The sequence below is a fragment of the Carassius gibelio genome, chromosome A19, assembly GCF_023724105.1.
Source record: "Carassius gibelio isolate Cgi1373 ecotype wild population from Czech Republic chromosome A19, carGib1.2-hapl.c, whole genome shotgun sequence".
NCBI lineage: Eukaryota > Metazoa > Chordata > Actinopteri > Cypriniformes > Cyprinidae > Carassius > Carassius gibelio.
Window position 1 is genome coordinate 27,290,692 of NC_068389.1, and position 22,621 is coordinate 27,313,312.

Below are 22,621 nucleotides of genomic sequence, written 5' to 3' on the forward strand. Positions count from 1 at the left end.
AAAAAAAAAAAAAACACACTTTCTAAACATTTTAGAAGAGTTTTTTTTTTCATTCTGTTCGGGGTCATTTTTCATAAATTCAACTATAATTTTTTCTTGTGGACTATATGTAAATGTACTTTATGTGAAATTATTCCGGTCGGTATGAAATAAAAAAAAATGACCTGCATTTTGTACGATCCCTCTTATTTAGGTAAAATAACAGTTTGCAGATTCTGCAAGTTATATGTAATCTTTTGACCTCAACTGTACATCATAAAAACATTAGAGGCTTAAAAAGAGCAAGTTATAAGAGTCTGGTTAAAGAGATTTAAGAGTATACAGACTGTCACTGTTGCATATATTGTGATGGAGGGAGTTATTCCCATGGTGTTTAAGTGTATATGCAGCAACACAAGAAATAGAGCGTGAAGATTTGGGAGTGTGTGAAGGAGTATAAAAGTTTGTGAAAGCTGTGAAATGCGTTAAATGTTAGAAGCAAATTTTTTTAGTCGATGCAATACTTCACTGGGAGCCAGTGTAGACATTGGAGAACTGGAGAAATGTGCTGAATAGATGAAGTCTTAGAAAGAACATGAGTTGTGCATGTCCTGAGAGTGATGTTTTGGATTGGAAATTTGTAAATAAATAATAATAATAATAATAATAATAATAATAATACAAAATAGTATATTTTTAAAAAATACTTGACAGGTCATGTGACCAAACACTGCTGTCATTCCGATCACCGACTGCAGAAGTTGTTCCTCTCTGGGTGTGTGTGGAGTGTTGAGTTGGTGATGGAGGGCAGGAGTGAGGGATGACAGTGTGGAGGTGGAGATGGTTCAGGTGGGCGACTCTCTTTTGTTCTTTTCTCCATTTGATTGACAGCTCTGTACCTGCAGTGCGCCACCAAAGGTAAGCTTTATCCACTTTAACAGCTGCTCTGTGTGTGTGTGTGTGTGTGTGTGTGTGTGTGTGTGTGTGTGTGCGCGCACCTAACACTCGCTCCATCTGCATGCAGACAGTAACGGAGCACCTGTCTTATTTGACACGTCTCAACAGTTTGCTGTTCATACTTAATAATGGAAGATAAACAGATTGTGAGATTCATAGTTCTATCTGTCTATCTGACTATCTGTCTGTCTGTCTGTCTGTCTGTCTGTCTGTGTCTGTCTGTGTCTCTGTCTGTCTGTCTGTCTGTCTGTCTGTGTCTGTCTGTCTGTGTCTCTGTCTGTCTGTCTGTCTGTGTGTGTGTGTGTGTGTGTCTGTCTGTCTGTGTCTCTGTCTGTCTGTCTGTCTGTCTGTCTGTGTCTCTGTCTGTCTGTGTCTGTGTCTCTGTCTGTCTGTGTCTCTGTCTGTCTGTCTGTGTCTCTGTCTGTCTGTGTCTCTGTCTGTCTGTCTGTCTGTCTGTCTGTCTGTCTGTCTGTCTGTCTGTGTCTGTCTGTCTGTGTCTCTGTCTGTCTGTCTGTCTGTCTGTCTGTGTCTCTGTCTGTCTGTCTGTCTGTCTGTCTGTGTCTCTGTCTGTCTGTGTCTGTGTCTCTGTCTGTCTGTGTCTCTGTCTGTCTGTCTGTGTCTCTGTCTGTCTGTGTCTCTGTCTGTCTGTCTGTCTGTCTGTCTGTCTGTCTGTCTGTCTGTCTGTCTGTCTGTGTCTGTCTGTCTGTGTCTCTGTCTGTCTGTCTGTCTGTCTGTCTGTCTGTCTGTGTCTGTCTGTCTGTGTCTCTGTCTGTCTGTCTGTCTGTCTGTCTGTGTCTCTGTCTGTCTGTGTCTGTGTCTCTGTCTGTCTGTGTCTCTGTCTGTCTGTCTGTGTCTCTGTCTGTCTGTGTCTCTGTCTGTCTGTCTGTCTGTGTCTCTGTCTGTCTGTGTCTCTGTCTGTCTGTCTGTCTGTGTCTCTGTCTGTCTGTCTGTCTGTCTGTCTGTTTGTCTCTGTCTGTTTGTGTCTCTGTCTGTCTGTATGTATGTCTTTATGTCTTTCTGTCTGTCTGTTTGTCTGTCTGTGTCTCTGTCTTTCTGTCTGTTTGTCTGTCTGTGTCTCTGTCTGTCTGTCTGTTTGTCTGTCTGTGTCTCTGTCTGTATTTCTGTTTGTGTCTCTGTCTGTCTGTCTGTCTGTCTGTCTGTTTGTCTCTGTCTGTTTGTGTCTCTGTCTGTCTGTCTGTATGTCTTTATGTCTTTCTGTCTGTCTGTCTGTCTGTCTGTGTCTCTGTCTGTCTGTTTGTCTGTCTGTGTCTCTGTCTGTCTGTATTTCTGTTTATGTCTCTGTCTGTCTGTGTCTCTGTCTGTCTGTCTGTGTCTCTGTCTGTCTGTCTGTATGTCTTTCTGTCTATATGTATGTCTTTCTGTCTATATGTATGTCTGTCTGCCTGTGACTGTCTGTCTTTCTGTCTTTCTGTCTCTCTGTCTGTCTGTCTGTCTGTGTCTCCCTCTGTTTGTCTGTCTTTCTATCTGTATGTCTGTCTGTCTTTCTGTCTGTCTGTTTGTATGTCTTTACGTCTGTCTGTCTGTCTGTGTCTCTGTCTGTCTGTCTGTCTGTATGTATGTATGTATGTATGTCTCTCTGCCTGTATTTCTGTCTGCCAAAGAATGACTTTGAAAATCTCTCTTCCCAGACAAAATAAGCAAAAATAAAAATAAAACAGTTTCAGTTTAATTAACTGATTTGTTTATTTATTTACTTGATAGTGCATCTGTAATATCTGTAATATGTTTTTTTTTATAATATTTAATAAAGAAAGAAAATAATTGTATTGTAAGATGTTCTGGATGCTGATGGTGTTTGAGGTTTTAACATCTATAATAGACTTCTCTCCATTCACATTCCCTCCAGAGTAACATCGAAGACAAAGAAAAACCATCTATAATTTGTGCTTGATTAATTAAATCTTTATCAGTACACATATGGTATGTAAAAAAAAACTGTGCATGTAAAATGTGAAATAAAAGGACCTTTATTAAATCTACTTTCCAAAAAAAAAAAAAAATTCGAGAGAAAAACACAAATTGTGCAAATGAGAGAAAGCGCTCTGTAATCACAAACATCTGTTACAGGATCTCATGATGATATCTCTGCCTTTAATTAGCAAGAGAACAGGATGATTCATTGAAACAAATATAAAATCAGTACAAACACAGTGTAACATCATGAAGTAAGAAACAACTGATTTGCATATTAGTGCTGAACACTGCATGAATATATATGAAAAGCTTGCAAAAAGCTATAATTAATTATAGAAGAAATATAAAATGTATAAATATTTATTGTGAGGGTGGTTTGTGAGTTGATAAATATAATTAGTTATACCAGAATTTTTTTTTTTTAAATAATTAAATTAAAAATATCTACAAACGAATATATATAATAAAAAATGTAGTTTTTAGGTTGATAATTCAAATAGTCATATTAGAAAATTTTTAAATATAGTTTTTTAAATGTAGTTACATTTGTTTCTGTGCATATTTGTAAATAAAATTGTAAGTAATAATTATAAAATAAAATTAATAATACAATTAACAAAAATATATATATTTTTCATTTTAAAATAATATTAGGACACAGACTGCAGTTACACACTCCCAGGCCTGCAGGAGCACAGCACAGACCTCACACACACCTCCAAAAACTACTCAAGCACAGATCTGTATTCCACATGAACTGTCACTCAGAATATTAATTCCAAATATATGAAAAGTTCTAAATATATATATATATTATTTTAAAACAAAATAAAACGTTAAATTACTATTATTATTATTTATAATATAATATATAATATATACCATAAATGCAGTTTTTATTTATATGTATTTTAAGTACAAATATTATTCAAACAAAATAAATGTTAAAATGTTGTATTTATTGTTTACAAATATATATGAAAAATGCTGTTTTGACTTCCATTTTCATAATTTGTTATATAAATATTCTTTTTTAAAAACTAAAGGAAAATTTTAATTTTTTTATAAATATATATATGACAAAATGCTGTTTTGAATTTCAATTTACAAAAATAGTACAAATATTATGTTAAAATGAAATTATAAAATATCCTTATAAAAATATATATATATATATATATATATATATAAAATATATTCTTAATAACATTTTTAAACATTCTCATAAGAATAACTCATATTTCATAGGGATATTGATCTATAATTTATTTCCCTATATTGATTTGTTGTGTCTCCTTAAAAATGCATGACGTTTGTCCAGTTCCCTAAAATAAAACCCCGCCCTCTGTTCAATATTCCGCTTCACTTTGAAATACATCACTATCTTGAAATAAAGTCAGAAGCAACTATATATATAGGCTACATAGCCTAATGATTTCTCTACATAATGCAATATTAAATCGCATTTCTAATCACTTCAGTAATGTGTAGGAGCGTGCAGAATGCGTTAAGTCATTGGAAGATAAGCCTCGTCTGATCCTGAGTGCTATTGTTGTGTTTGACGCGTGATTGCACCGGTTGGATGCGCGTCTCTTCGCCCACAGACAACTAATGCACGTCTCGATCCATGCCTTCTGCTCAATTAGTAGCTAGTGAAGCGCTTTTTCTCATTTGTCAGCACAAACACCTGCATCCGGAGACGTCCCCCATCAATTGGCTACTGCTTTATTCCGCAAACCTTCACTTATGCGCTCAACAAACAGCGCGTGGGTGACAGCGAAATGATACGGTGCCGACGCGCCCGCGCAGCGCGCCACCGCACAGCAGGTAGCCGCACATAAAGAGGACAAATTACCAACAGCTGCTTAAGCTTTGTTTAGCTGCCTGCTTTTGTGTTTTCAAGCACTTGGCACTCAAAGTCAAAGACAAACCAGTGGCTTTGTCACAATAGTTGCTGTGCATTTTTGGCAAAATTAGACACCAAATGAGTTGCTTAATAGCCTACGCAGCATCTCTGACCATGTGTCTCAATCCAAACTGATGCCTACTTCGACATCATAACCAAATGAGCTTCCTGAAATGGTTACCTAAGGTGCTGTTAACTGTCAGCACTCAAATCAGCTGATTTCTCATTCGTGCAAACTTCACTTTCCATAGAATGACTTTTGTTTTCATGATTATACTTATTATCTACTTATACTATAATATATATATATATATATGGCTGTGTATTAGGACCATGAAAATGTTTTCAAAAAGCATGCACAAAAATTTTATTCAATGCCGACATAACAAAAAAAAAAAAATCTATTTAAAGAAAAAAAAATTATGGAAGTATGATGCAAAAGCTTAATAATATTAAAAGCAAAATAAAAAGGAAAACAGAGCGCATTAAACGTAAGTCAATGGTGACCTCTAGAGGCCATAATACAGAATTGCTATTTTCTTAATACCATAGATATATATGCTATGCTATCATTGGGAAGAATATTATCGTTGACGTATTATTATTTTTTATTATACTTTAATATAAAAATAGCATAATGCTGTTATTTTATTGCACTTTTTATTTGTCTGTTTTTTTTTCAACTTAAACTGATGCTTTAACTTAAAACGAAAGTAGTCTATCACATGCTCATATCACACATGAAATGAATGTAATGAATGTTTTACCTGTTTCACCTGTCCGTGACGTGCATCACATGACTGTACGTCATCGACACCCAACTTTCATTTCAAGTGTTGTATGGGAATGAAAACTCCGAAAACTCTGAAAAATGGGATGTTGTTTCTCCTCTCCCGATCGAGACGTTGAGGTAGAAGGCTATTTTATGGTTATTTGATTTTACAGGTGGATTAAAATTAAAAATATGAATTATTATGAAGTAGGACAGTTTATCAGGTGGATCTGTAGCAGACAAAAGTGTCGGCGTTCTTCCTTGTCACTGCTTTTAGACTTGGAAAATATATGAAGTAGCATAATTTTGTAGGCCAGTCTAGTAGTTTTGTTGTTTTCAGCCTCAGAAGTATTTCTCTCACTGCATGTTTACAGTAAGATGCTAAGAACTGCCTGTGTCGACCGGTTTATGACTTTATATCCATAAAAGAAAACGTGCATGTAAACGCGCTGTAAAGCAGGTCATGTGTAGCTTGACAAGAAAGAAGAGTAATCATTAAGCGAAGGATAAGTGTGTGGAATTCTGTCTGAATGATTGAGAGATGATTCCTGTTTTGTCATTTGTGCGTGTGATTTGTTATTCTCGGTGCTGCAGTAGTTTATTCACTTAAAATGGCCTTTCTTTACTTTTAGCTGTGAATGTGTTCTTTAATATTATTTTGGTTTCCGTCACTTACAGAGAGAACCTTTGCTTCAGTCCAGCAATAGAACACAAACTGAATCTGCAAGACCACCACGACCAGCAGCTAAAGGTATCTGTCTGTCTACAATGGGCTTCAGGATCTCGTCATGGCATCTCTGTGCATTCAAAATGCCATCAATAAAATCCAGTGTTCGTTGTCAATAACATATGCTTGCCCATACCATAACCCCACCTCCATCCACTCTGGTGGACATTCCTGCAGTCAGCATACCAATTGCATGTTCTCTCAAAACTTGCAACATATTGTGCTGTGTGATAAAACTGCAGATTTTAGAGTGACCTTTTATTGTGACCAGCCTAAGACACACCTGTGCAAGAATCATGCTGTCAGAATCTTAATATGCCACACCTGTGAGGTGGATGGATCATCTCAACGAAGGAGAAGTGCTCACGAACACAGATTTAGACAGATTTGTGAACAATATTTGAAAGAAATAGGCCTTTTGTGTACACAGAAAAAGTCTTAGATCTTTGAGTTCAGCTCCTGAAAAATGGGGGCAAAAACAAAAGGGTTGTGTTTATAATTTAGTTCAGAGTATCTATCTATCTATCTATCTATCTATCTATCTATCTATCTATCTATCTATCTATCTATCTATCTATCTATCTATCTATCTATCTATCTATCTATCTATCTATCTATCTATCTATGTTTATCCTCCAGCAGATGGAGTTCAGAAGAGCGGCAGATTTACAGCTCGTCATGTTGGCGTTCCGGGCCTCGATGAGCGTTTTACTGACGTTGCTGATACTTTCAACAAACAGCAGGACCATTATGAAACAATGAAGAACAATCTTCAGACTCTCGCAAGCCACTACCACTGCCAAAACGATGACAGTCTGTCTCAATGCCTGAAGAAAATCAAGGAGAAACATGGTAAGATCTTCACAGGGCCTGCAGGGGGCACAGCCTGCCAAAGCAACGAGTGTACACAGCAAAACTCATTCATTTATAATGGACTAAGATTAATAGAATACACAATAGGGATAAAAGTTTTATGTTGTGCACAATGCATTTAATAATTCATTCAGAATCATGTTTTGGATGCATGCAGGTGCAGTGGTGATGTGTCCTGTGGTAATATTGTTTTGTACATATCTTCGTCTAGACATGCATCAAATTTGCTGAATGGAATCCTATACTGGTTTCTTACAAATTTTGGGTGCTGAATGCAAAAATAGCATCTTTTTTTCTCCAGCAGAACACAGTACCTGACAAAATATTGCATTTCGTAGCTGTTTTGCTTCTGACAACCAAAGGTGTAGAAGTCTTGTATAAGTCTCCTTTAATCAGCAAAGAAACTGACACAAGCATATGATTCCTGCCCGAATCTGATCCAGATTACTGCTGTTATTTCAATTCTCAGACCATTTTCATGACATTATTTTATGCATAATTATGATTTCAAGGTTAGAGTTATGGCCAGTGACAGAAGAAAATGAAAACATGAGCATGATGTTTTTCTTCATCCAAACAGCCACAGAAAATCACAGATTTTGTTAAAATAAAAAACCTTTTGACATTCAATGAAATATATTATAGGGTTATTATAGTTAACTAAAACCATTAATAAAACATTTTCATTAATTAAAATTAAATGAAATAAAATAAAAATCGAACTTTATTTTATTTCAGCTAGTTATAAAGGTAACATTTACCTTTTTTATTTAGTTTGTCTTGATGCACTAAAATAAAAACAAAATGGAAATAAAAATGAATCAATAAAAACAAATAAGTCAAAAACACACAAAATAAAAAAAAATAAAACAGAAATTTACATAAAAGCAGAAAATATAAAAATTAAATTAAATTCAATATATGAACTTTAATAATATGTACTAAAAAACCACTGATTTGAAAATGGTCACTCCTTTATAGAATGTAAGTTAAATTTATACATTTAGAATACTTCTGTTTGTCATTAAAATAAAAAAATTTGAGTGCTTTTGTTATTTTGATTAATGCATTAAAACACACACACATATTATTTTTGTGGAGAAGAAAAAAAAAACAGTTTTTAAGCATCATCACGTTAGCTAATATTAGGTATTTTTTGCCCATCAGATTTTCTTTCTTCAAGATGCATGGCTGTGTAATTGTTTTGTTTGTGTGTTAGATGTTATTAGTACGATTTTGCATTGAATTATTCATTGCAGTTAGTCATTCAGAAATGAATTCATCATCATACCGGATACTGAGTCTGTATACCCCTCATTTATAAGCCACATCTTGCACAATTATTTCATCTTTATTGAGAGCCCTCATCACTGTTTCCTCCATCAGAGCTGTGCCACATCAGTCTGGAGGTCAAAGGATACGACTTTATCCTGATGGTGAAATCAGACACTGAGATCCCCGGCGAACTGAAGCAGACGCAGGAGAACATCACCGAGATGAGCCGAGCCACCAAAGCCATCATCTCCGTCGGCACTAAACTCACCCAAATGATCGACTCTATTCTGAGAGCGGAGGACAGCATGATCAGTCAGGTCGAGGCAGCTGAATCCAGACACCAGGAGCGAAGACGGCTGGTGGAAAACCTGCGGGAAAACCTCAGAGAGGCTCGGAGAGTCAAAGAACTGAGTCCGAAGTACAGGAAAGAGGCTGAGAATCTCCTCAATGAGGCCGCAAGGCTCTCTGGAATCACACCCTGAACTGACTATCAGCCAGTATAAAAGATTTGATAATGTTATACAGTGAAGAGAAGACTTTATCTCAAAAGTGAGAGGTTGCAAATGGAAATACAGCGGCAGTACAAATACAAAATATGCATATAACATAAAAACAGAACATGCATGCAATACATAAAAGTGCATAGAAGTATCCTATAAATAATATGCCTCGGCTGATTTTAAACATCATTATAGATCTATACATTTGTTCAGTATCATCTTATTTAAAATATGCATGCATGGGCATAATTTTTTTTTTATTATTTTACTCATTTTACTGTCTTGATGATTATAAAACTCCCCTGTTTGAGAACAAATAGTTTAATATTGGAAAGCATAATCAAGGGATTTGTCATTTTCTATTATCTTGAGCACTTTTGTGTATTTACTTACATGTATTTTAGTTTCTGAAAGCACTTGTATTTCAGAATCAGTCCTCCTCATGTGAAAATGAGTTTATGCGAACACTGATCCTGAATCTTGAACACTTTGGCTTTGTAACATTTTCTACTTTTGTTTATTAATAATTGAATTAGGCTAGAATGATTGCACCTGTAAAGTAAACATCTGTTTAATTTTTTTTTTTTTTTTTCTAAATGTTCAAAGTTTATAGTTAAAAAAAATTCAGCACATAATATATAAATAAAAGTTATATGTAAAAAGGTAAAAGTTGAAGTATATGATAGCCTAAATATCGTATATCTGAATCAAAAGATTTGCGAACATGCTCCTAATTTCCATTGTTAATTTCCTGATCTGATTCAAATGATTCGCTATTCAAATCGAAAGCATCGAATCATTTTGCGACGCACGACGTCAAACAGTTTCGTTATTATTATTTTTAATATTATTATTATTATTATTATTATTCGTTCTCTCGTTTAATTAAATGGTCCCAAACGTGGATACCCTCGTGGATACTTGGTTTCACAGTGATTTACTTTTTGTGTGCAATTTGTTTTTTGTTTTATATATAAAAAAAAAATAACAGTATGTACTTATAAATCTAATTTAGCAAACAAAACATGTCACGAATTACCCATGACATTATTGAATATTGTGTTTTTTTTCCTGCTGAACACTAAAGAAGATGTTTTTTTGAGAGCGAACAGTTGACGGCACCCATTGACTTCTATGCTACAGGAAGAAATACTATGGAAGTGAATGGGTACCATCAACCGTTTGGTGTTTAAAGCATCATCTTTTTAGCATTCAGCAGAAGACAGAAACTCGTACAAAAAATATATATAATTTGTAGATTTTATTTAAAAAAAAAAAATGTAAAAAAAGCACACACAGTTAAACTTTTATTCCTAACTAATTCCCAAAAGCAACCAACTATGTGTCATTGTTGTTAACTAAGACTGAAACAGTTTTCTGTAATTGAAATAAAGCTAAAGTAAAATGATATAGATAAATCGTGCAAGTTACTATTAAATATTGTAGAAACTTAATTTTCTGTAAAGTTGTTTTGCAATGATTTGTAAAGTAAAAAGCACTATAAATTAAATGAAAACAGTACTAAAATTAAAGTAGTAACTTTTTACAAAAATGTTGAAATGCTAAAATTATTAGCTAAAACTGACATAAACATAAAGGCTAAAAAAAAAAAAAAAAAAAAAACTAATTCCTAAACCTCAAACTGCAACCATGAGGCTAAAAGCTATGCTATGTGTCACTCTGAGTAAGTGCTGTAACAGTTTATAAAGACCTTGATGTTGTTTGGACACCAGAACCGTGTGTGTGAGTGTGTATGTGTGTGTGTGTGTGTGTGTGTGTCGAAAGACCTGATCTCAAATGATTCTCTAAACGCGCTTAGGTGTCCCGATCTGAATCAAATGATTCGCGAAACGCGCTTCGGAGTCCCGATCTGAATCAAATGATTCGCGAAACGCGCTTCGGAGTCCCGATCTGAATCAAATGTTTTGTGAACTCCGAAGCCCCGATCAAATGATTCGCGAAACGCGCTTCGGAGTCCCGATCTGAATCAAATGATTCACGAAACGTGATTCGGAGTCCCGATCTGAATCAAATGATTCGCGAAACGCGCTTCGGAGTCCCGATCTGAATCAAATGTTTTGTGAACTCCGAAGTCCCGATCAAATGATTCGCGAAACGCGCTTCGGAGTCCCGATCTGAATCAAATATTTTGAGAACTCCGAAACCCCGATCAAATGATTCACGAAACGCGCTTCGGAGTCCCGATCTGAATCAAATATTTTGCAAACTCCGAAGCCCCGATCAAATGATTCACGAAACGCGCTTCGGAGTCCCGATCTGAATCAAATATTTTGAGAACTCCGAAACCCCGGAGTCCCGATCTGAACAAATGATTCGCGAAACGCGATTCGGAGTCCCGATCTGAATCAAATGTTTTGCAAACTCCGAAGCCCCGATCAAATGATTCACGAAACGCGCTTCGGAGTCCCGATCTGAATCAAATATTTTGAGAACTCCGAAACCCCGGAGTCCCGATCTGAACAAATGATTCGCGAAACGCGATTCGGAGTCCCGATCTGAATAAAATATTTTGCGAACTCCCTCTGAATCTCAAGTTATTTTCCAGTGAAATAGCGTTTGCTTGCCGAAAAATGGCGGAGACCAAAAGTAATCAAATGTGTTCAGTGTGCCTTTGATAAAAAAAAAAAATAATAATAATAAAAAAAAACCTTATTTATCATTTCATAGTTTTCCCACCGACGAAAATAAAAAAAAGCGTTGAAATTGGCCTATACAGCGAGAGGAGGAGGCGACAATTACTGTGAGGAAAGGTACTTTAGTGTGTGCTTAGCACTTCACGGAGTGGTCCATGTCGGAGTACGGTCGATCTCGCACCGTGGGCTGTGCCTTCCAGGTTTGCGTGGAAAAGTTGCTGAGACGTTAAATCACGCGTCAAAACGGGATGTTTGTGGTGCAGAGCAGTAAATGTTGAGATGGTTTTACAACAGCCGTCCAGTCCCAGGTGAGTGTAATGTGTTAACTAAAACAATAACTTCTATTAAAAGCTTATCGGCAACTATACAAATATAGTATGTTTTATTTGTATGTAACGTTATACATTTAATGTAGCACTTGGTAGCAGTTATGCTAACAGTCGAGCAGGTTAGTGAAGCGGTGTTTTAATTAGGGATGCACCGAATCCAGGATTCGGATTCGGCCGAATACTGGGCTTTTTGACGGGGTTCGGTTTCGGTCGAACCTTAGTTTTTTTTTTTTTTTTTTTTTTCACCAAACCGAACCCTAGGCTTGCGTTACGCTGGTCGACGTCACGCGGTCGTTGATTGTGTGAAAGTGTTTATATGAAGAGGAACATGACCCGACAGTTCGCTATAAACTAAACCGTTCAGAAATCTTGAGCGGCTGGGGACGATTTGTAACGTAGCCAGCCAGTGACATCGGGTGCTGGCGTGGAGATAAGCGTTTTTTTCGGTGAGCCTCTGATTCCTTTTAGAGAGGACCCTCTTCAGTGGTGGAAGACAAACCAGCAGCGATTTCCAATTCTGGCAAAAATCTACCTCTGTGCCCAGTGAAAGACTTTTCAGTACTGCTGGGGACGCACCTGGATGTAAGGAAAGCAAAAAGGGACACATTTCTTGCTGCAGCGTAGTAAAATGATTCTCACACTCCCGTTTATGTTCTATTTTTTTATTCATCTTTCAGTTGTTACTTTATTTTTGTCTTATGTTCGAGTTTTTGCAGTTTAATTTTTCCATTGCAGATTAGTGTAATCTGTCCATGCTGACGTCCAAACTCAGGGTATTATATTGCTGTTTCCATATAGAGCACCAGTACATTTGAACTAATATTATATTTGATTAATCTGTTTACCTTCTTACTGATAACAGTGGAATATAGTTCCTCATATGTGTCCAACCTTTATGAGTAAATTCTAAATTACAAAATTCAAGGTGTTTATCCATTTGTCTTCTACAACAACAACAACAACAAAAAAGCAGAAATATTTCACCTGCAGATGTTCCTCCAGTTTCCAAGCTCATGGTAAGCAAAGTACTTTAAGTGATAATTTCTCTTCACTGACACGTTTAAAGTGAGGTATAGTGATACACCAAGTCTTGATAATAACAAAAAGTCAGTGCTTGTCAAGACACTATACTTAACTGACTTAAAGCAACTAGCACATTGACAATGACCTGTTTTCTAATTTCAGTTTAAATGGGTGTATTCCTTCAATTGGGCCTTTAGAACCTCATTGCAGGTTATTTGTTTAGATTTTAACAATAAAACTATTTCAATGGATGGCAAACTTGATCACATCTCATCAGAAAACAATGTAAAGTTTAGAAGAAAAGTGGCTTTAGGACAAAAATTCATTGCAGTTAGTCATTCAGAAATGAATTCATCATCATACCGGATACTGAGTCTGTATACCCCTCATTTATAAGCCACATCCTGCACAATTATTTCCATCTTTATTGAGAGCCCTCATCATTGTTTCCTCCATCAGAGCTGTGCCACATCAGTCTGGAGGTCAAAGGATACGACTTTATTCTGATGGTGAAATCAGACACTGAGATCCCCGGCGAACTGAAGCAGACGCAGGAGAACATCACCGAGATGAGCCGAGCCACCAAAGCCATCATCTCCGTCGGCACTAAACTCACCCAAATGATCGACTCTCTTCTGAGAGCCGAGGACGGCATGATCAGTCACGTCGAAGCAGCTGAATCCAGACACCAGGAGCGAAGACGGCTGGTGGAAAACCTGCGGGAAAACCTCAGAGAGACTCGGAGAGTCAAAGAACTGAGTCCGAAGTACAGGAAAGAGGCTGGGAATCTCCTCAATGAGGCCGCAAGGCTCTCTGGAATCACACCCTGAACTGACTATCAGCCAGTATAAAAGATTTGATAATGTTATACAGTGAAGAGAAGACTTTATCTCAAAAGTGAGAAGTTGCAAATGGAAATGCAGCGGCAGTACAAACACAAAATATGCATATAACATAAAAACAGAACATGCATGCAATACATAAAAGTGCATAGAAGTATCCTATAAATAATATGCCTCTGCTGATTTTAAACATCATTATAGATCTAGACATTTGTTCAGTATCATCTTATTTAAAATATGCATGCATGGGCATAATAAGAATTTTTTTTTTTTTTTTTTTTACTCATTTTACTGTCTTGATGATTATAAAACTCCCCTGTTTGAGAACAAATAGTTTAATATTGGAAAGCATAATCAAGGGATTTGTCATTTTCTATTATCTTGAGCACTTTTGTGTATTTACTTACATGTATTTTAGTTTCTGAAAGCACTTGTATTTCAGAATCAGTCCTCCTCATGTGAAAATGAGTTTATGCGAACACTGATCCTGAATCTTGAACACTTTGGCTTTGTAACATTTTCTACTTTTGTTTATTAATAATTGAATTAGGCTAGAATGATTGCACCTGTAAAGTAAACATCTGTTTAATTTTTTTATTATTTTTTTTCTAAATGTTCAAAGTTTATAGTTAAAAAAAATTCAGCACATAATATATAAATAAAAGTTATATGTAAAAAGGTAAAAGTTGAAGTATATGATAGCCTAAATATCGTATATCTGAATCAAAAGATTTGCGAACATGCTCCTAATTTCCATTGTTAATTTCCTGATCTGATTCAAATGATTCGCTATTCAAATCGAAAGCATCGAATCATTTTGCGACGCACGACGTCAAACAGTTTCGTTATTATTATTTTTAATATTATTATTATTATTATTATTATTCGTTCTCTCGTTTAATTAAATGGTCCCAAACGTGGATACCCTCGTGGATACTTGGTTTCACAGTGATTTACTTTTTGTGTGCAATTTGTTTTTTGTTTTATATATAAAAAAAAAAATAACAGTATGTACTTATAAATCTAATTTAGCAAACAAAACATGTCACGAATTACCCATGACATTATTGAATATTGTGTTTTTTTTCCTGCTGAACACTAAAGAAGATGTTTTTTTGAGAGCGAACAGTTGACGGCACCCATTGACTTCTATGCTACAGGAAGAAATACTATGGAAGTGAATGGGTACCATCAACCGTTTGGTGTTTAAAGCATCATCTTTTTAGCATTCAGCAGAAGACAGAAACTCGTACAAAAAATATATATAATTTGTAGATTTTATTTAAAAAAAAAAAAATGTAAAAAAAGCACACACAGTTAAACTTTTATTCCTAACTAGTAATTCCCAAAAGCAACCAACTATGTGTCATTGTTGTTAACTAAGACTGAAACAGTTTTCTGTAATTGAAATAAAGCTAAAGTAAAATGATATAGATAAATCGTGCAAGTTACTATTAAATATTGTAGAAACTTAATTTTCTGTAAAGTTGTTTTGCAATGATTTGTAAAGTAAAAAGCACTATAAATTAAATGAAAACAGTACTAAAATTAAAGTAGTAACTTTTTACAAAAATGTTGAAATGCTAAAATTATTAGCTAAAACTGACATAAACATAAAGGCTAAAAAAAAAAAAAAAAAAAAAAAACTAATTCCTAAACCTCAAACTGCAACCATGAGGCTAAAAGCTATGCTATGTGTCACTCTGAGTAAGTGCTGTAACAGTTTATAAAGACCTTGATGTTGTTTGGACACCAGAACCGTGTGTGTGAGTGTGTATGTGTGTGTGTGTGTGTGTGTGTGTCGAAAGACCTGATCTCAAATGATTCTCTAAACGCGCTTAGGTGTCCCGATCTGAATCAAATGATTCGCGAAACGCGCTTCGGAGTCCCGATCTGAATCAAATGTTTTGTGAACTCCGAAGCCCCAATCAAATGATTTGCGAAACGCGCTTCGGAGTCCCGATCTGAATCAAATGATTCACGAAACGTGATTCGGAGTCCCGATCTGAATCAAATGATTCGCGAAACGCGCTTCGGAGTCCCGATCTGAATCAAATGATTCACGAAACGTGATTCGGAGTCCCGATCTGAATCAAATGATTCGCGAAACGCGCTTCGGAGTCCCGATCTGAATCAAATGTTTTGCAAACTCCGAAGCCCCGATCAAATGATTCACGAAACGCGCTTCGGAGTCCCGATCTGAATCAAATATTTTGAGAACTCCGAAACCCCGGAGTCCCGATCTGAACAAATGATTCGCGAAACGCGATTCGGAGTCCCGATCTGAATCAAATGTTTTGCAAACTCCGAAGCCCCGATCAAATGATTCACGAAACGCGCTTCGGAGTCCCGATCTGAATCAAATATTTTGAGAACTCCGAAACCCCGGAGTCCCGATCTGAACAAATGATTCGCGAAACGCGATTCGGAGTCCCGATCTGAATAAAATATTTTGCGAACTCCCTCTGAATCTCAAGTTATTTTCCAGTGAAATAGCGTTTGCTTGCCGAAAAATGGCGGAGACCAAAAGTAATCAAATGTGTTCAGTGTGCCTTTGATAAAAAAAAAAATAATAATAATAAAAAAAAACCTTATTTATCATTTCATAGTTTTCCCACCGACGAAAATAAAAAAAAGCGTTGAAATTGGCCTATACAGCGAGAGGAGGAGGCGACAATTACTGTGAGGAAAGGTACTTTAGTGTGTGCTTAGCACTTCACGGAGTGGTCCATGTCGGAGTACGGTCGATCTCGCACCGTGGGCTGTGCCTTCCAGGTTTGCGTGGAAAAGTTGCTGAGACGTTAAATCACGCGTCAAAACGGGATGTTTGTGGTGCAGAGCAGTAAATGTTGAGATGGTTTTACAACAGCCGTCCAGTCCCAGGTGAGTGTAATGTGTTAACTAAAACAATAACTTCTATTAAAAGCTTATCGGCAACTATACAAATATAGTATGTTTTATTTGTATGTAACGTTATACATTTAATGTAGCACTTGGTAGCAGTTAGGCTAACAGTCGAGCAGGTTAGTGAAGCGGTGTTTTAATTAGGGATGCACCGAATCCAGGATTCGGATTCGGCCGAATACTGGGCTTTTTGACGGGGTTCGGTTTCGGTCGAACCTTAGTTTTTTTTTTTTTCACCAAACCGAACCCTAGGCTTGCGTTACGCTGGTCGACGTCATGCGGTCGTTGATTGTGTGAAAGTGTTTATATGAAGAGGAACATGACCCGACAGTTCGCTATAAACTAAACCGTTCAGAAATCTTGAGCGGCTGGGGACGATTTGTAACGTAGCCAGCCAGTGACATCGGGTGCTGGCGTGGAGATAAGCGTTTTTTTCGGTGAGCCTCTGATTCCTTTTAGAGAGGACCCTCTTCAGTGGTGGAAGACAAACCAGCAGCGATTTCCAATTCTGGCAAAAATCTACCTCTGTGCCCAGTGAAAGACTTTTCAGTACTGCTGGGGACGCACCTGGATGTAAGGAAAGCAAAAAGGGACACATTTCTTGCTGCAGCGTAGTAAAATGATTCTCACACTCCCGTTTATGTTCTATTTTTTTATTCATCTTTCAGTTGTTACTTTATTTTTGTCTTATGTTCGAGTTTTTGCAGTTTAATTTTTCCATTGCAGATTAGTGTAATCTGTCCATGCTGACGTCCAAACTCAGGGTATTATATTGCTGTTTCCATATAGAGCACCAGTACATTTGAACTAATATTATATTTGATTAATCTGTTTACCTTCTTACTGATAACAGTGGAATATAGTTCCTCATATGTGTCCAACCTTTATGAGTAAATTCTAAATTACAAAATTCAAGGTGTTTATCCATTTGTCTTCTACAACAACAACAACAAAAAAGCAGAAATATTTCACCTGCAGATGTTCCTCCAGTTTCCAAGCTCATGGAAAGCAAAGTACTTTAAGTGATAATTTCTCTTCACTGACACGTTTAAAGTGAGGTATAGTGATACACCAAGTCTTGATAATAACAAAAAGTCAGTGCTTGTCAAGACACTATACTTAACTGACTTAAAGCAACTAGCACATTGACAATGACCTGTTTTCTAATTTCAGTTTAAATGGGTGTATTCCTTCAATTGGGCCTTTAGAACCTCATTGCAGGTTATTTGTTTAGATTTTAACAATAAAACTATTTCAATGGATGGCAAACTTGATCACATCTCATCAGAAAACAATGTAAAGTTTAGAAGAAAAGTGGCTTTAGGACAAAAATTCATTGCAGTTAGTCATTCAGAAATGAATTCATCATCATACCGGATACTGAGTCTGTATACCCCTCATTTATAAGCCACATCCTGCACAATTATTTCCATCTTTATTGAGAGCCCTCATCATTGTTTCCTCCATCAGAGCTGTGCCACATCAGTCTGGAGGTCAAAGGATACGACTTTAGTCTGATGGTGAAATCAGACACTGAGATCCCCGGCGAACTGAAGCAGACGCAGGAGAACATCACCGAGATGAGCCGGGCCACCAAAGCCTAATTGAATTAGGTTAGAATGATTGCACCTGTAAAGTAAACATCTGTTTACTTTTTTTATAATTTTTTTTCTAAATGTTCGAAGTTTGAACATTTAGAAAAATTCAGCACATAATATATAAATAAAAGTTATATGTAAAAAGGTAAAAGTTGAAGTATATTATAGCCTATATATCGTATATCTGAATCAAAAGATTTGCGAACATGCTCCTAATTTCCATTGTTAATTTCCTGATCTGATTCAAATGATTCGCTATATATTCGAATCGAAAGCATTGAATCATTTTGCGACGCACGACGTCAAACAGTTTCGTTATTATTATTTTTAATATTATTATTATTATTATTATTATTCGTTCCCTCCTTTAATTAAATGGTCCCGAACGTGGATACCCTCATGGATACTTGGTTTCACAATGATTTACTTTTTGTGTGCAATTTGTTTTTTGTTTTATATAAAAAAAATTAACCGTATTATAAATCTAATTTAGCAAACAAAACACGTCACAAATTACCCATGACATTATTGAATATTGTGTTTTTTTTCCTGCTGAACACTAAAGAAGATGTTTTTTTGAGAGCGAACAGTTGACGGCACCCATTGACTTCTATGCTACAGGAAGAAATACTATGGAAGTGAATTGGTACCATCAACCGTTTGGTGTTTAAAGCATCATCTTTTTAGCATTCAGCAGAAGACAGAAACTCGTACAAAAAAAATATATAATTTGTAGATTTTATTTAAAAAAATAAATATGTAAAAAAAGCACACACAGTTAAACTTTTATTCCTAACTAGTAATTCCCAAAAGCAACCAACTATGTGTCATTAACTAAGACCGAAACAGTTTTCTGTAATTGAAATAAAGCTAAAGTAAAATGATATAGATAAATCGTGCAAGTTACTACTAAATATTGTAGAAACTTAATTTTCTGTAAAGTTGTTTTGCAATGATTGTAAAGTAAAAAGCACTATAAATTAAATGAAAACAGTACTAAAATTAAAGTAGTAACTTTTTACAAAAATGTTGAAATGCTAAAATTATTAGCTAAAACTGACATAAACATAAAGGCTAAAAAAATAAATAAATAAAAAACTAATTCCTAAACCTCAAACTGCAATGATGAGGCTAAAAGCTATGCTATGTGTCACTCTGAGTAAGTGCTGTAACAGTTTATAAAGACCTTGATGTTTTTTGGACACCAGAACCGTGTGCGCGTGTGTGTGTGTGTGTGTGTGTGTGTGTCGAAAGACCTGATCTCAAATGATTCTCTAAACGCGATTCGGAGTCCCGATCTGAATCAAATATTTTGAGAACTCCGAAACCCCGATCAAATGATTCGCGAAACGCGCTTCGGAGTCCCGATCTGAACAAATGATTCGCGAAACGCGATTCAGAGTCCCGATCTGAATCAAATATTTTGAGAACTCCGAAACCCTGATCAAATGATTCGCGAAACGCGCTTCGGAGTCCCGATCTGAACAAATGATTCGCGAAACGCGATTCGGAGTCCCGATCTGAACAAATGATTCGCGAAACGCGCTTCGGAGTCCCGATCTGAACAAATGATTCGCGAAACGCGATTCGGAGTCCCGATCTGAATCAAATATTTTGCGAACTCCCTCTGAATCTCAAGTTATTTTCCAGTGAAAGCGCTATAGCCTTTGCTTGCCGAAAAATGGCGGAGACCAAAAGTAATCAAATGTGTTCAGTGTGCCTTTGATAAAAAACAAAACAAAAAAAACAACAACCTTATTTATCATTTCATAGTTTTCCCACCGACGAAAATAAAAAAGCGTTGAAATTGGCCTATACAGCGAGAGGAGGAGGCGACAATTACTGTGAGGAAAGGTACTTTAGTGTGTGCTTAGCACTTCACGGAGTGGTCCATGTCCAATCGGAGTACGGTCGATCTCGCACCGTGCTGTGCCTAACATTTTCATTAATTAAAATTAAAATAAATCAAATAAAAATCTAATTTTATTTTATTTCAGCTAGTTAACAAGGTAACATTTACCTTTTTTATTTAGTTTGTTTTGATGCACTAAAATAACTAAAAACAAAATGGGAAATAAAAATGAATCAATAAAAACAAATAAGTCAAAAACACACAACAAAATAAAAATAAAAATAAAACAGAAATTTACATAAAAGCAGAAAATATAAAAATAAAATAAAATTCAATATATGAACTTTAATAATATGTACTAAAAAAACACTGATTTGAAAATGGTCACTCCTTTATAGAATGTAAGTTAAATTTATACATTTAGAATACTTCTGTTTGTCATTAAAATTAAAAAAATTTGAGTGCTTTTGTTATTTTGATTAATGCATTAAAACACACACACATATTATTTTTGTGAAGAAGAAAAAAAAAACAGTTTTTAAGCATCATCAAGTTAGCTAATATTAGGTATTTTTTGCCCATCAGATTTTCTTTCTTCAAGATGCATGGCTGTGTAATTGTTTTGTTTGTGTGTTAGATGTTATTATTATGCATTGAATTATTCATTGCAGTTAGTCATTCAGAAATGAATTCATCATCATACCGGATACTGAGTCTGTATACCCCTCATTTATAAGCCACATCTTGCACAATTATTTCATCTTTATTGAGAGCCCTCATCACTGTTTCCTCCATCAGAGCTGTGCCACATCAGTCTGGAGGTCAAAGGATACGACTTTATTCTGATGGTGAAATCAGACACTGAGATCCCCGGCGAACTGAAGCAGACGCAGGAGAACATCACCGAGATGAGCCGAGCCACCAAAGCCATCATCTCCGTCGGCACTAAACTCACCCAAATGATCGACTCTCTTCTGAGAGCCGAGGACGGCATGATCAGTCACGTCGAAGCAGCTGAATCCAGACACCAGGAGCGAAGACGGCTGGTGGAAAACCTGCGGGAAAACCTCAGAGAGACTCGGAGAGTCAAAGAACTGAGTCCGAACTACAGGAAAGAGGCTGAGAATCTCCTCAATGAGGCCGCAAGGCTCTCTGGAATCACACCCTGAACTGACTATCAGCCAGTATAAAAGATTTGATAATGTTATACAGTGAAGAGAAGACTTTATCTCAAAAGTGAGAAGTTGCAAATGGAAATACAGCGACAGTACAAATACAATATATGCATATAACATAAAAACAGAACATGCATGCAATACATAAAAGTGCATAGAAGTATCCTATAAATAATATGCCTCGGCTGATTTTAAACATCATTATACATTTGTTCAGTATCATCTTATTTAAAATATGAATGCATGGGCATAATACTAATTTTTTTTTTTTTTTTTTACTCATTTTACTGTCTTGATGATTATAAAACTCCCCTGTTTGAGAACAAATAGTTTAATATTGGAAAGCATAATCAAGGGATTTGTCATTTTCTATTATCTTGAGCACTTTTGTGTATTTACTTACATGTATTTTAGTTTCTGAAAGCACTTGTATTTCAGAATCAGTCCTCCTCATGTGAAAATGAGTTTATGCGAACACTGATCCTGAATCTTGAACACTTTGGCTTTGTAACATTTTCTACTTTTGTTTATTAATAATTGAATTAGGTTAGAATGATTGCACCTGTAAAGTAAACATGTTTACTTTTTTTTTTTTTTTTTTTTAAATGTTCGAAGTTTATAGTTAAAAAAAAATCAGCACATAATATATAAATAAAAGTTATATGTAAAAAGGTAAAAGTTGAAGTATATGATAGCCTAAATATCCTATATCTGAATCAAAAGATTTGCGAACATGCTCCTAATTTCCATTGTTAATTTCCTGATCTGATTCAAATGATTCGCTATATATTCGAATCGAAAGCATCGAATCATTTTGCGACGCACGACGTCAAACAGTTTCGTTGTTATTATTTTTAATATTATTATTATTATTATTATTATTATTCGTTCCCTCGTTTAATTAAATTTCCCGAACCTCGTGGATACTTGGTTTCACAGTGATTTACTTTTTGTGTGCAATTTGTTTTTTGTTTTATATAAAAAAAATTAACCGTATTATAAATCTAATTTAGCAAACAAAATATGTCACGAATTACCCATGACATTATTGAATATTGTGTTTTTTTTCCTGCTGAACACTAAAGAAGATGTTTTTTTGAGAGCGAACAGTTGACGGCACCCATTGACTTCTATGCTACAGGAAGAAATACTATGGAAGTGAATGGGTACCATCAACCGTTTGGTGTTTAAAGCATCATCTTTTTAGCATTCAGCAGAAGACAGAAACTCGTACAAAAAAATATATAATTAGTAGATTTTATTTAAAAAAATAAATATGTAAAAAAAGCACACACAGTTAAACTTTTATTCCTAACTAAT

General features: G+C 35.7%; 1 protein-coding gene across 4 annotated transcripts; it reads left to right on the plus strand.

Annotated features, from left to right (window-relative positions):
- Positions 1-5,561: 5,561 nt before the first annotated feature.
- LOC127934951 (uncharacterized) lies at positions 5,562-21,812 on the plus strand. 4 transcript variants are annotated; one of them, XM_052532539.1, is made up of 4 exons: positions 5,562-5,687; positions 6,228-6,300; positions 6,916-7,128; positions 20,925-21,812. In XM_052532539.1, exons 1-4 carry the CDS (start codon positions 5,649-5,651, stop codon positions 21,293-21,295), a joined length of 696 nt encoding a protein of 231 aa, XP_052388499.1. In that variant the 5' UTR covers positions 5,562-5,648; the 3' UTR covers positions 21,296-21,812. The 4 variants fall into 4 exon arrangements, with proteins under 4 accessions (XP_052388499.1, XP_052388498.1, XP_052388501.1 ...); XM_052532538.1 differs by lacking the exon at positions 20,925-21,812 and adding an exon at positions 13,390-14,287; XM_052532541.1 differs by lacking the exon at positions 20,925-21,812 and adding an exon at positions 13,390-14,287 and having other exon boundaries at positions 6,919-7,128.
- The last annotated feature ends 809 nt before the right edge of the window (positions 21,813-22,621 follow it).